This window comes from Manis pentadactyla, chromosome 14 (assembly GCF_030020395.1).
Source record: "Manis pentadactyla isolate mManPen7 chromosome 14, mManPen7.hap1, whole genome shotgun sequence".
Taxonomy (NCBI): Eukaryota; Metazoa; Chordata; class Mammalia; order Pholidota; family Manidae; genus Manis; species Manis pentadactyla.
Genome location: NC_080032.1, coordinates 59,968,086 through 59,980,135, shown reverse-complemented (window position 1 = coordinate 59,980,135; position 12,050 = coordinate 59,968,086). Strand labels below are relative to the sequence as shown.

Sequence of the window (12,050 nt, the reverse complement as noted above, 5' to 3'; positions counted from 1 at the left end):
TAGGCTCTCCCCTATACCAGGTCTCCCCTATAAACCCCTTTACAGTCACTGTCCATCAGCATAGCAAAATGTTGTAGAATCACTACTTGCCTTCTCTGTGTTGTACAGCCCTCCCTTTTCTCCTACCCCCCCATGCATGTTAATCTTAATACCCCCCTACTCCTCCCCCCCTTATCCCTCCCTACCCACCCATCCTCCCCAGTCCCTTTCCCTTTGGTACCTGTTAGTCCATTCTTGAGTTCTGTGATTCTGGTGCTGTTTTGTTCCTTCAGTTTTTCCTTTGTTCTTATATTCCACAGATAAGTGAAATCATTTGGTATTTCTCTTTCTCCGCTTGGCTTGTTTCACTGAGCATAATACCCTCCAGCTCCATCCATGTTGCTGCAAATGATTGGATTTGCCCTTTTCTTATGGCTGAGTAGTATTCCATTGTGTATATGTACCACATCTTCTTTATCCATTCATCTATCGATGGACATTTAGGTTGCTTCCAATTCTTGGCTATTGTAAATAGTGCTGCGATAAACATAGGGGTGCATCTGTCTTTCTCAAACTTGATTGCTGTGTTCTTAGGGTAAATTCCTAGGAGTGGAATTCCTGGGTCAAATGGTAAGTCTGTTTTGAGCATTTTGACGTACATCCATACTGCTTTCCACAATGGTTGAACTAACTTACATTCCCACCAGCAGTGTAGGAGGGTTCCCCTTTCTCCACAGCCTCGCCAACATTTGTTGTTGTTTGTCTTTTGGATGGCAGCCATCCTTACTGGTGTGAGGTGATACCTCATTGTAGTTTTAATTTGCATTTCTCTGATAGTTAGCGATGTGGAGCATCTTTTCATGTGTCTGTTGACCTTTTCACTCTTTTTACAAGATTCTTCCCCAAAGAACTGAAGACTATAAGCAGATAGATACCAGGAAGAAGAACACAGGAGTAGGTCATTATGTCATCTCTTGACTTGCTCAGAGTCAGAGTGGATTGACAAAGTGTGCTTGATAAGAAAGCAGCTTTCCCCAAAGCTGATAAAACTCTCCCCCCGATGCCCGCTCCGTCCCCGCTACTGCTCTTGCTCTTTACCTCTTCCCTGCTCCCTGTCACCTTCCCTTATATGACATGGTATTCACCCCCCTCTACCCCACCCCACTGTGAGGTTTATATTCTTGAAAATTTCTGTGATAAGATTGTTCAGAATAAAGGAACTCCAGGTCTTTGTTATCAGTTGGAATGGAGATTGTGAATAAACCTTGTAAGTAATTTTTATTTCTTCTCTAAGGTAAAGCAATAAAGCAAAGCACAGTGAATAAAGATAATATCAATTGCTTTGTATTTATCTCTGTTTCCCACAGTGGGTCCTTGACTTAATTTCTACTTTCAGTCTCTTGCTCATTAGAGACTTTTCTGCATCTCCCAATTCTATAATTTCAGCAAAAGAATTGTGAATTTATTTTGCATTGTTGCAGATAACCGTTATACTAAGGAGGCTTTTTAAAATGTGCTTATCCATCCAAATAGTAAATGTTTCTGATTTTATTTGAAAATAATGAGGAAGAATGCCTTGTGAAAAATCAGAAGTCAGAATCTAAGGGTTCGGAGCTACTTTAAAGAATACTACACTTCAGAAGATCACATTCTCACCACAAGGGAACCAGTATGTACATCCTATACTGTTTTTTCCCTTTCCTAGCCCTTCATTCTGAATTTTTGTCTATTTGACAGGTGTGAGAAAGACAGCATGAACTTTACTCCGACACATACCCCTGTCTCCAGAAAGTAAGACATTTGCTTATTCTTGAGTTGTTAAAATGAAGAATCAAGACTTCTGTAGCCTTAGCTGTAAGTTACCTTGTGGAAAGTGAGCTTAGGAACTAGAATTGGGGAACTCCCAGATTCCCAAGGGTGCTTCCAAACTCTACATTAAACCTAATTTTTCTATTCTTCTTACATGGAATTTTAATTAAAAACCAGGGTATATTAAATGTTAATACTAGAATCTGGGTGGTTTGAATGGGCCTCATACAAAGCCAGTGGGTCCTGGATTACAGAGAAAGTAACCAGTGTACAAACACAGGGGACTTTGAATTTTGGTTCTGCCATCAACTGGCTGCATGACACATCATCGTTATCCTCTGCAAAATTCAGAATGACCTCTTAGTTCATCTCTTAACCTATTTCCCAGGGCTGTCGTAAGGCAACCCCCTTCGAAAACATGAAACATTAACTAAGATAGTATTTCTGTCAATCTTTTGACGATCGAGAAAATAGTAAATTTTCTTTCATTCATGCTAGCTGAAAGTGAATTTAAATATCTCTTCTTACAGGCTTACTTATTAAAAGTGCAGACAATAACCTTCACTAACTACAACTCTGGGCTTCTGGTATTGTTTCTTCACTCGGCTGTTTTGTTATGTTGTAAATTGCAGTTAGTTAACCAAAGTGGATTGATTTTCATGTGAAGGTTTTCTGCATCATCTGTTTTCTAACTTTCATTGTTTTAGTTTAAATCTGTTTGCTAAAAGCAAATAAATGAAAGCACTTCCTTGTCCAGCCTTTGATTAGCCTTTGATCTCATCTACTCTTGGTCTGTTTAATTTAAATGTCTCCCCATGCTAGAGATTGGGATCTGGTGTAGTTGTGTGGTACTAACTAGGCTGTATTTTCTAATCCTGAATCTTGTATTTGTCATTGCCTTCCTTACTAACTTTGCCACTTAGATACCTATCCCTAAAAATAAACTTTCATTTTGCAAGTTCCAATCTTAAATAAATGCTAATATCTTCTATTTATGCACCTACCTTCATTTTTCCATTTAATATTGTTTAGATGATCCATTCATATTCATACATGTATTTCTAATTGATAGTTTCTAATAACTTCAGATAATAGTCCATTGTATAATCATACAATATATACCAATTTGTTATCCCATTAAGTGGACATTTGGACGGTTTACTGTTTTTGTTATTACAAATAATGTTACTATAAATATTTTCATTGTGTCAGTCACCTTGTACATATATGATGAGTTTCTTACAAGAAAAATTGCCATTTTACTAGATTTTGCCAATTTACTCTCTGTACTTATACTCCACCAGCAGTTGTATAAGTGTTCCTGTTAGTGTGTCTTAAAGTATTACATTTTATGTTACTCTTTGGTCTTACTTAGTTTACTTTTTTAAAAAAATTATCTTTTTACTCTTTAACATGTATTTTTCCTTTTTTGAGTTGATTTTTAAAAAATTAAAGTATCATTGATATACAATCTTATGAAGGTTTCACATGAGCAACATTGTGGTTTCAGCATTCACCTATATTATCAAGTCCTCACCTCCCCAATGCAGTCACTGTCCATCAGCATAGTAAGATGCTATAGAGTCATTGTCTTCTCCATGCCATACTGCCTTCCCCATGACCTACCTTTATTGTGATTGCAAATTATAATGCCCCTTAGTCCCCTCCTCCCTCCTTCCCCATCCACCCTCCCCAACCCCTTCCCTTTGGTAACAACTAGTCCCTTCTTGGAGTCAGTGAGTCTGCTGCTATTTTGTTCTTTAAGTTTTGCTTTGCTGTTTTACTCCACAAATGAGTGAAGTCATTTGGTACTTGTCCTTCTCCACCTGACTTATTTCACTAAGCGTAATACCCTCTAGCTCTGTCCATGTTGTTAGAAATGGTAGGATTTGTTTTCTTCTTATGGCTGAAATTATTCCATTGTGTATATGTACCACCTCTTCTTTATCCATTCATCTACTGATGGACACTTAGGTTGCTTCCATATCTTGTGTATTGTAAATAGTGGTGCAGTACACATAGGGGTGTGTATGTCTTTTTGAATCTGGGATCTTGTTTTCTTCAGGTAAATTCCTAGGAGTGGAATTCCTGGGTCAAATGGTATTTCTATTTAAGTTTTTTGAGGAACCTCCATATTACTTTCCACAATGGCTGAACTAGTTTACATTCCCACCAGCAGTGTAGGAGGGGTTCCCCTTTCTCCTCAGCCTTGCCAGCATTTGTTGTCTCTTGCGGATATTGGCCATCCTAACTGGTGTGAGGTAATATCTCATTGTGGTTTGAATTTGCATTTCCCTGATGATTAGTGGTGTGGAGCATCTTTTAATATGCCTGTTGGCCATTCAAATTTGTTTAATCAGTTTGTTTGCTCTTTGGGTGTTAAGGCATGTGAGTTCTTTACATATTTTGGATGTTAACCTCTTATCAGATATGTCATTTACAAATATATTCTCCTATACTGTAGGATGCCTTTTTATTCTGCTGATGGTATCCTTTGCTGTACAGAAACTTTTTAGTTTGATGTAGTCCCATTTGTTCATTTTGTATTTTGTTTCCCTTGCCTGAGGAGAAGTGTTCAGGAAAAACTTGCTCATGTTTATATTCAAGAGATTTTTGCCTATATTGTCTTCTAAGAGTTTTATGGTTTCATAACTTATGTTCAGGTCTTTGATCCATTTTGAGTTTACTTTTGTGTATAGGGTTAAACAATAATCCAGTTTCATTCTCTTGCATGTAGCTTTGCCAACACCAGTTGTTGAAGAGGCTGTCATTTCCCCATTGTATATACATGGCTCCTTTATCGTATATTAAGTGACCATATATATACTTGGGTTAATATCTGGACTCTATATTCTGTTCCATTGATCTATGGGTCTGTTCTTGTGCCAGTACCAAATCATCTTAATTACTGTGGCTTTGTAGTAGAGCTTGAAGTTGGGAAACATAATCTCCCCTGCTTTATTCTTCCTTCTCAGGATTGCTTTGGCTATTCGGGGTCTTTTGTGGTTCCATATGAATTTTAGAACTATTCGTTCCAGTTCGTTGAAGAATGCTGTTGGTATTTTGATAGGGATTGCATTGAATCTGTAGATTGCTTTAGGTAGGATGGCCATTTTGACAATATTAATTCTTCCTAGCCAAGAGCATGGGATGAATTTCCATTTATTAGTGTCCTCTTTAATTTCTCTTAAGAGTGTCTTGTAGTTTTCAGGGTATAGGTCTTTCACTTCCTTGGTTAGGTTTATTCCTAGGTATTTTATTCTTTTTGATGCAATTGTGAATGGAGTTGTTTTCCTGATTTCTCGTTCCATTGGTTCATTGTTACTGTATAGGAAAGCCACAGATTTCTGTGTGTTAATTTTGTATCCTGCAACTTTGCTGAATTCCGATTAGTTCTAGTAGTTTTGGAATGGAGTCTTTAGGGTTTTTTATGTACAATATCATGTCATCGGCAAATAGTGACAGTTTGATTTCTTCTTTACCAATCTGGATTCCTTGTATTTCTTTGTTTTGTCTAATTGCCGTGGCTAGGACCTCCAGTACTATGTTGAATAACAGTGGAGAGAGTGGGCATCCCTGTCTTGTTCCTGATCTCAGAGGAAAAGCTTTCAGCCTCTCGCTGTTCAGTATGATGTTAGCTGTGGGTTTATCATATATGGCCTTTATTATGTTGAGGTACTTGCCCTCTATGTCCATTTTGTTGAGAGTTTTTATCATGAATGGATGTTGAATTTTGTCGAATGCTTTTTCAGCATCTATGGAGATGTTCATGTGGTTTTTGTTGTTCTTTTTGTTGATGTGGTGGATGATGTTGATGGATTTTTTAATGTTGTACCATCCTTGCATCCCTGAGATGAATCCCACTTGGTCATGGTGTATGATCCTCTTGATGTATTTTTGAATTCGGTTTGCTAATATTTTGTTGAGTATTTTTGTATCTATGTTCATCAGGGATATTGGTCTGTAATTTTCTTTTTTGGTTGAGTGTTTGCCTGGTTTTGGTATTAGGGTGATGTTGGCTCCATAGAATGAGTCTGGAAGTATTCCCTCCTCTTCTATTTTTTGGAAAACTTTAAGGAGAATGGGTATTATGTCTTCTCTGTATGTCTGATAAAACTCCGTGGTAAATCCATCTGGCCTGGGAGTTTTGCTCTTGGGTAGTTTTTTGATTACCGATTGAATTTTGTTGCTGGTAATTGGTCTGTTTAGATTTTCTGTTTCTTCCTTGGTCAGTCTTGGAAGGTTGTATTTTTCTAGGAAGTTGTCCATTTCTTCTAGGTTTTCCAGCTTGCTAGCATATAGTTTTTTGTAGTATTCTCTAATAATTCTTTGTGTTTCTGTCGGGTCCGTCATGATTTTTCCTTTCTTGTTTCTGATTCTGTTGATGTATGTTGATTCTTGTTTTCTCTTAATAAGTCTGGCTAGAGGCTTATCTATTTTGCTTTTTTCTCGAAGAACCAGCTCTTGGTTTCATTGATTTTTCTATTGTTTTATTCCTCTCAATTTTATTTATTTCTTCTCTGATCTTTATTATGTCCCTCCTTCTGCTGACCTTAGGCCTCATTTGTTCTTCTTTTTCCAATTTCGATAATTGTGACGTTAGACTATTCATTTGGGATTGTTCTTCCATCTTTAAATATGCCTGGATTTCTATATACTTTCTTCTTAAGACTGCTTTTGCTGCATCCCACAAAGTTTGGGCTTTGTGTTGTTGTTGTCATTTTTTTTCCATATATTGCTTGATCTCTATTTGGATTTGGTCATTGATCCAGTGATTATTTAGGAGCATGTTGTTAAGCCTCCATGTGTTTGTGAGCCTTTTTGCTTTCTTTGTAGAATTTATTTCTAGTTGTATACCTTTGTGGTTTTAGAAGTTGGTTGGTAGGATTTCAATCTTTTTGAATTTACTGAGGCTCTTTTTGTGGCCCAGTATGTGGTCTATTTTGGAGAATGTTCCATGTGCACTTGAGAAGAATGTTTATCCTGTTGCTTTTGGGTGTAGAGTTCTATAGATGTCTATTAGGTCCATCTGTTCTAGTGTGTTGTTCAGTGCCTCTGTGTCCTTACTTACTTTCTGTCTGGTGGGTCTGTCCTTTGGAGTGAATGGTGTGTTGAAGTCTCCTAAAATAAATGCATTGCATTCTTTTTCCTCCTTTAGTTCTGTTAGTATTTGTTTTACATAGGTTGGTGCTCCTGTATTGGGTGCATATATTATTTAAATGGTTATATCCTCTTGTTGGATTGAACCCTTTATCATTATGTAATGTCCTTCTTTATCTCCTTTTAATTCCTTTGTTTTGAAGTCTATTTTGTGTGATACTAGTACTGCAACACCTGCTTTTTTCTCCCTGTTGTTTGCATGAAATATCTTTTTCCATCCCTTGACTTTTAGTCTGTGCATGTGTTTGGGTTTGAGGTGAGTCTCTTGTAAGCAGCATGTAGATGGGTCTTGTTTTTTTATCCATTCTATTACTCTGTGTCTTATGATTGGTGCATTCAGTCCATTTACATTTATGTTGATTATTGAAAGATATGTACTTATTGCCATTGTAGGCTTTAGGTTCGTGGTTACCAAAGGTTCAAGGTTATCTTCTTTACTACCTTACTGTCTAACTTAACTCGCTTATTGAGCTATTATAAACGCAGTCTGATGATTCTTTATTTCTCTCCCTTCTTATTCCTCCTCCTCCATTCTTTATATGTTAGGTGTTTTATTTTGTGCTCTTTTGTGTTTCCTTTGACTGCTTTTGTGGGTAGTTGATTTTATTTTTTGCCTTAGTTAGTATTTGATTGTTCTGCTTTCTTTGTTTAAGTTTGTTTTTTCTGGTGACATCTGTTTGGCCTTAGGAGTGCTTCCATCTAGAGCAGTCCCTCTAAAATACCCTGTAGGGGTGGTTTGTGGGAGGTAAATTCCCTCAACTTTTGCTTGTCTTGGAATTGTTTAATCCCCCCTTCATATTTAAATGATAATCATGCTGGATACAGTATTCTTGGTTCAAGGCCCTTCTGTTTCATTTTATTAAATATATCATGCCATTCTCTTCTGGCCTGTAGGGTTTCTGTTGAGAAGTCTGATGATAGCCTGATGGGTTTTCCTTTGTAGGTGACTGTTTTTCTCTTTCTGGCTGCCTTTAATACTCTGTCCTTGTCCTTAATCTTTGCCATTTTAATTATTATGTGTCTTGGTGTTGTGTTTCTTGGGTCCCTTTGTGTTGGGAGTTCTGTGTGCTTCTGTGGTTTGAGCGACTATTTCCTCCCCCAGTTTGGGGAAGTTTTCAGCAATTATTTCTTCAAAGACACTTTCTATTCCTTTTTCTCTCTTCATCTGGTACCCCTATAATGCAAATATTGTTCCATTTGGATTGGTCACACAGTTCTCTTAATATTCTTTAAATCCCGGAGATCCTTTTATCTCTCTCTGCATCAGCTTCTCTGCATTCCTGTTCTCTGATTTCTATTCCATTAATGGCCTCTTGCACCTTATCCATTCTGCTTTAAAGTCTTTCCAGAGATTGTTTTATTTCTGTATTCTCCCTCCTTAGATCTTGCATATTTCTCTGCAAGTACATCAGCATGGTTATGACCTTTATTTGAATTCTTTTTCAGGAAGGTTGGTTAAGTCTGTCTTCCCAGGTTCCCTCTCAGGGGAGGATGTCTGTGTGATTCTGATCTGGATCAAATTCTTCTGCCTTTTCATGGCGATAGAGGTAGTCGTGGGCAGTTGGTGCATGTGTCAGCTGGGAGAACAGAGTCCCTTCCCGCTTGCTCCTCGCCTTCCTCTTCTCTGAGAATGGCAACCCCTAGCGGCTTGTCTTGGGCAGCTGCGCTCAGACTGGGTCTCTGATTCTTTCCCGGGCTGCTGTGGAGGAAGCTCTGCATGGCTGCTGTGGGCGTGGCTGGTCTCAGGCTGCTCCTCCACTATTGCGGGGCCACACTGGAGGGGGAACAGGCGGGAGGCTGTTTATCACCGTGAGAGGCCTCAGAGCTGTGCTGCCACCCAGGGGGTTAGGGCACCCGGAGTTCCCCGGGATTCCCAGCTGTTGGGCTGAGTGTGCCGGGATACTTCCGTCCAGCTGTGAGGCTCCTGTCCCTTTAACACTTTCAAAAAGCACTCGCTTTTCTTTTGTCCCAGGGGTGCTGGCTGTGGGAACCAGCTCGCAGATTTTACTGTTCCGTTTCCCTAATATCCAGCACCCCACGCACTGTGTGTCTGTGCTCCGGTGCAGATGGCTAGAGCTGGGTATTTAGCAGTCCTGGGCTTCCCCTCCCTCCCTGCTTTGACTCCTCTACTCCCGCTGGAAGCTGGGGTAGGGGTGGCACTCGGGTCCCGCTGGGCCGCGGCTTTTATCTTACCCCCTTTGTGAGGTGCTGGGTTCTCGCAGATGTAGATGTAGGCTGGCTGTTGTCCTGAATCTTCTGTTCTCTTTTTTAAGAGTAGTTGTATTTGTTGTATTTTCAAAAATATATATGGTTTTGGGAGGAGATTTCCGCTGCCCTACTCACGCCGCTATCTTGATCTAATCTACTTTTAAATCCCTCCATTGTATGTTTCATTTTGGATACTTTATTTTTCAAAGTTTCTGTCTGTTTCTAGAAATTGCCCCTGAGATCTTGAATATTTTTCTGTAGCTCTGTGACTATGTTTATGATTTTATTTTGATGTCTTTATCACAAAGTTTGTTGATTTCAGTTTCACTAAGCCCTGTTTCTGGTGTTTTTTTCGTATAATTTTGTTTTGGACCAAATTCCTTTGCCACTTCAATTTTAATGTTTCCTGTAGAATAAAAACTTTGTGTAGGCAGTGCTCTCTAGTACCCAAAAGCTCTACTCTCTGGAGCTGCTGTGCACCTGCAGCAGTGATAGGGGTCACAGGTGAGCGGAAGAGGCACCTGCTGGGAGGAAGGAGCTTGGTTGGGAGGGTTTCCTGCCTTCTTGGCTGCACTGCCTGCGTCCACTGCCAGTTCCAGTGGGCCAAGTGAAGGAAGGAGCCTTTTTAGCTGTTGTGAGGTGGCGCAGCAGGTGTGTTGATCAGTGCCTGCGGAGGGGAGAAGGAGCAGCAGGCTGTATATTACAGTGGAATGGGGTGGGTGGAGGTCCTTGTGGCTGCACTGCCAGCCACGGAGGTGGAGCGTCTGAAGCTTCTGAGAGTTCCCAACCTGCTAGGCTGAGCGTGCCGGGACAATTTTGTCCACCTGTCCTTTCTCCTGAACTGCGATTTCTGTGTAATCCTTGCCCCTTTAGCACCCCCTGCCCTGCTGGGACGTCTTTCAAAGTGCCCACCTTTCTTTTGTTCCAGGGGTGCTGGTTGTGCATACCTTTTCTTCACAAGTTGCTCAAATCTAAGTCTTTCAGAGTATTTTGTCTGTCTTTGCTTTCCAACACCTCTGATCTCCAGAGCACCATGTAATGTGGGTTTGTGCTCCTGGAGCAAATCTCCAGGGCTGGGTGTTAAGCAGTCCCGGGCTTCTACTCCCTCCCTGCTCCATTTTTATTCCTCCTGCCTGTGGGTGGGGAGAGAGGGCTTGGTCACACTGGATTGTGGCTTTGCTACTTTTCCCTTTTCTGTGAGGTCTTCTCTTTTCCCCAGATGTGGGCAGTCTGTTCTACAGTCTTCAGGTTGGCTTTTCAGGATTAGTTATGTTTGCTGTATTTTTGTGTTTTATGTAATTTGGGGAGGAGGTTTCTCTCTGTCTTCTCACACCACCATCTTTTTGTGGATTCTCTATTTTTTAATTTTATCAAATGTATATCAGAGTGGTAAAACAGTCCCCCCCCCACCCTACTCCTCTCCCCCTTGTTAACCACTAGTCACTTCTCAGTGTCTGAGTCTAATGCTGTCTAACAGGTATTTTGAATCCAGCTTTAAGCATTTAATAATTGGAAAGCCATTCATAATATTATACCCTAACTTGTGGCATCATTTTCAAGGTTAATTGTAAGCACTTTAAGAATGTAAACCTGTTTTTTATTTAAGAAATTGCAGTGTTTCATAAATGTTCAGAGTTAATGAATGTCTTACCTAATTTCATATAGGCTGACCACTGTCCCCAAACATGGTGCTGCCTGTGGCGTCAGTGGTTCCACCAGGTGGAAGGGAGTGTCTTTCCCAGATTCAGTGGAGTCAACTCCCTTGCCTTCCATCAAAGATCGTCTGGCTATCCTCTGCCCTTCTCAGGAGCTTCTGGAATATTATCAGAAGAAAATGGCTGAGTGTGAGGTAGAAAATGAGGACCTATTGAAGAAACTAGAATTATACAAAGAAGCCTTTGGGGAACAGGTAAAGAAGAGATGATGCAGGAATTTTAACAACTCCTGCTGGGATAAAAGCATGGGCCCGGAGGCATGGGTGGGCTCACGCTCCTTGGAATGGGGTCTGGAGCCACCGAGGGCCCTATGCCTTTGCCCCAGTGTCGGCTGAGAAACAGCCTTCCTCCCCTGCTGGAGCCAGACCGTGGCTGGAGGGCCGCAGTGGGTGAGGTGTGTGGTCCTTGGAAACTCAGACCAAAGAGTGATGGCAAGAAAGAAATTGGTCCCACAGACCTCCCAAAGTCAAAGTTATGAATAAGTCATTATCAAGGAAACTTAAGAACAGCTGCGGTTCATTGCAAACATACCACCCATGGATCGAAAGGCCTGGGTTTGAATACTCACAAATTATCCATCCTTAGTGACCTTATTAAAAAAAGAGAGGAAGTATTAATTCTGGATGAAGTAAAGCACCAGCCTAAGAAGAGATGCCTATTTTTTTTTTTTTTTAAAGTTTAAGAAACCCATTTATTGCCTACAAGCAGTCATCCACTTCTGCTTGACTGTGTCTCTCACATCTGGGCTGTAAAGAGGGATCCCACCTAACCTTTCTGGTCCAGTTATGCCCTCACTCTCCCTTGTTATTATCTATTGATATGGAGATGGACTACTTCTCTCCACCCTTTGGAAACCCCTATTGATATACAGATGCACTAAAGCCAGGCAAGAGATTCTGGAAATACTACAATTTTACCCAGTTTGCTAAGTTCTTTTTTTTTTTTTTTTTTTTTGAGAGGGCATCTCTCATATTTATTGATCAAATGGTTGTTAACAGTTAACAACAATAAAATTCTGTACAGGGGACTCAATGCACAATCATTAATCCACCCCAAGCCTTATTCTCATCAGTCTCCGATCTTCTGAAGCACAACAAACAAGTTCTTACATGGTGAACAAATTCTTACATAGTGAATAAGTTCTTACATGGTGAACAGTACAAGGGCAGTCATCACAGA

The 12,050-nt window shown here is 40.2% G+C and overlaps 1 protein-coding gene across 10 annotated transcripts in view; it reads left to right on the top strand.

Annotated features, from left to right (window-relative positions):
* The window catches only part of CCDC77 (coiled-coil domain containing 77), a 51,415-nt gene that overhangs the window by 18,795 nt on the left and 20,570 nt on the right, over positions 1 to 12,050 (top strand). For 3 of the 10 annotated variants that reach the window (XM_036907798.2, XM_057492458.1, XM_036907807.2), the window contains 2 exons: positions 1,717 to 1,770; positions 10,822 to 11,065. The exons of 3 other annotated variants lie outside the window; for them this stretch is intronic. In XM_036907798.2, the coding sequence (XP_036763693.2) occupies positions 1,733 to 1,770; positions 10,822 to 11,065 (282 nt within the window). In that variant the 5' untranslated portion in view covers positions 1,717 to 1,732. The remainder of the gene's footprint in view (positions 1 to 1,716; positions 1,771 to 10,821; positions 11,066 to 12,050) is intronic. 4 more of the 10 variants (XM_036907818.2, XM_057492459.1, XM_036907827.2 and 1 more) reach the window with 4 other exon arrangements.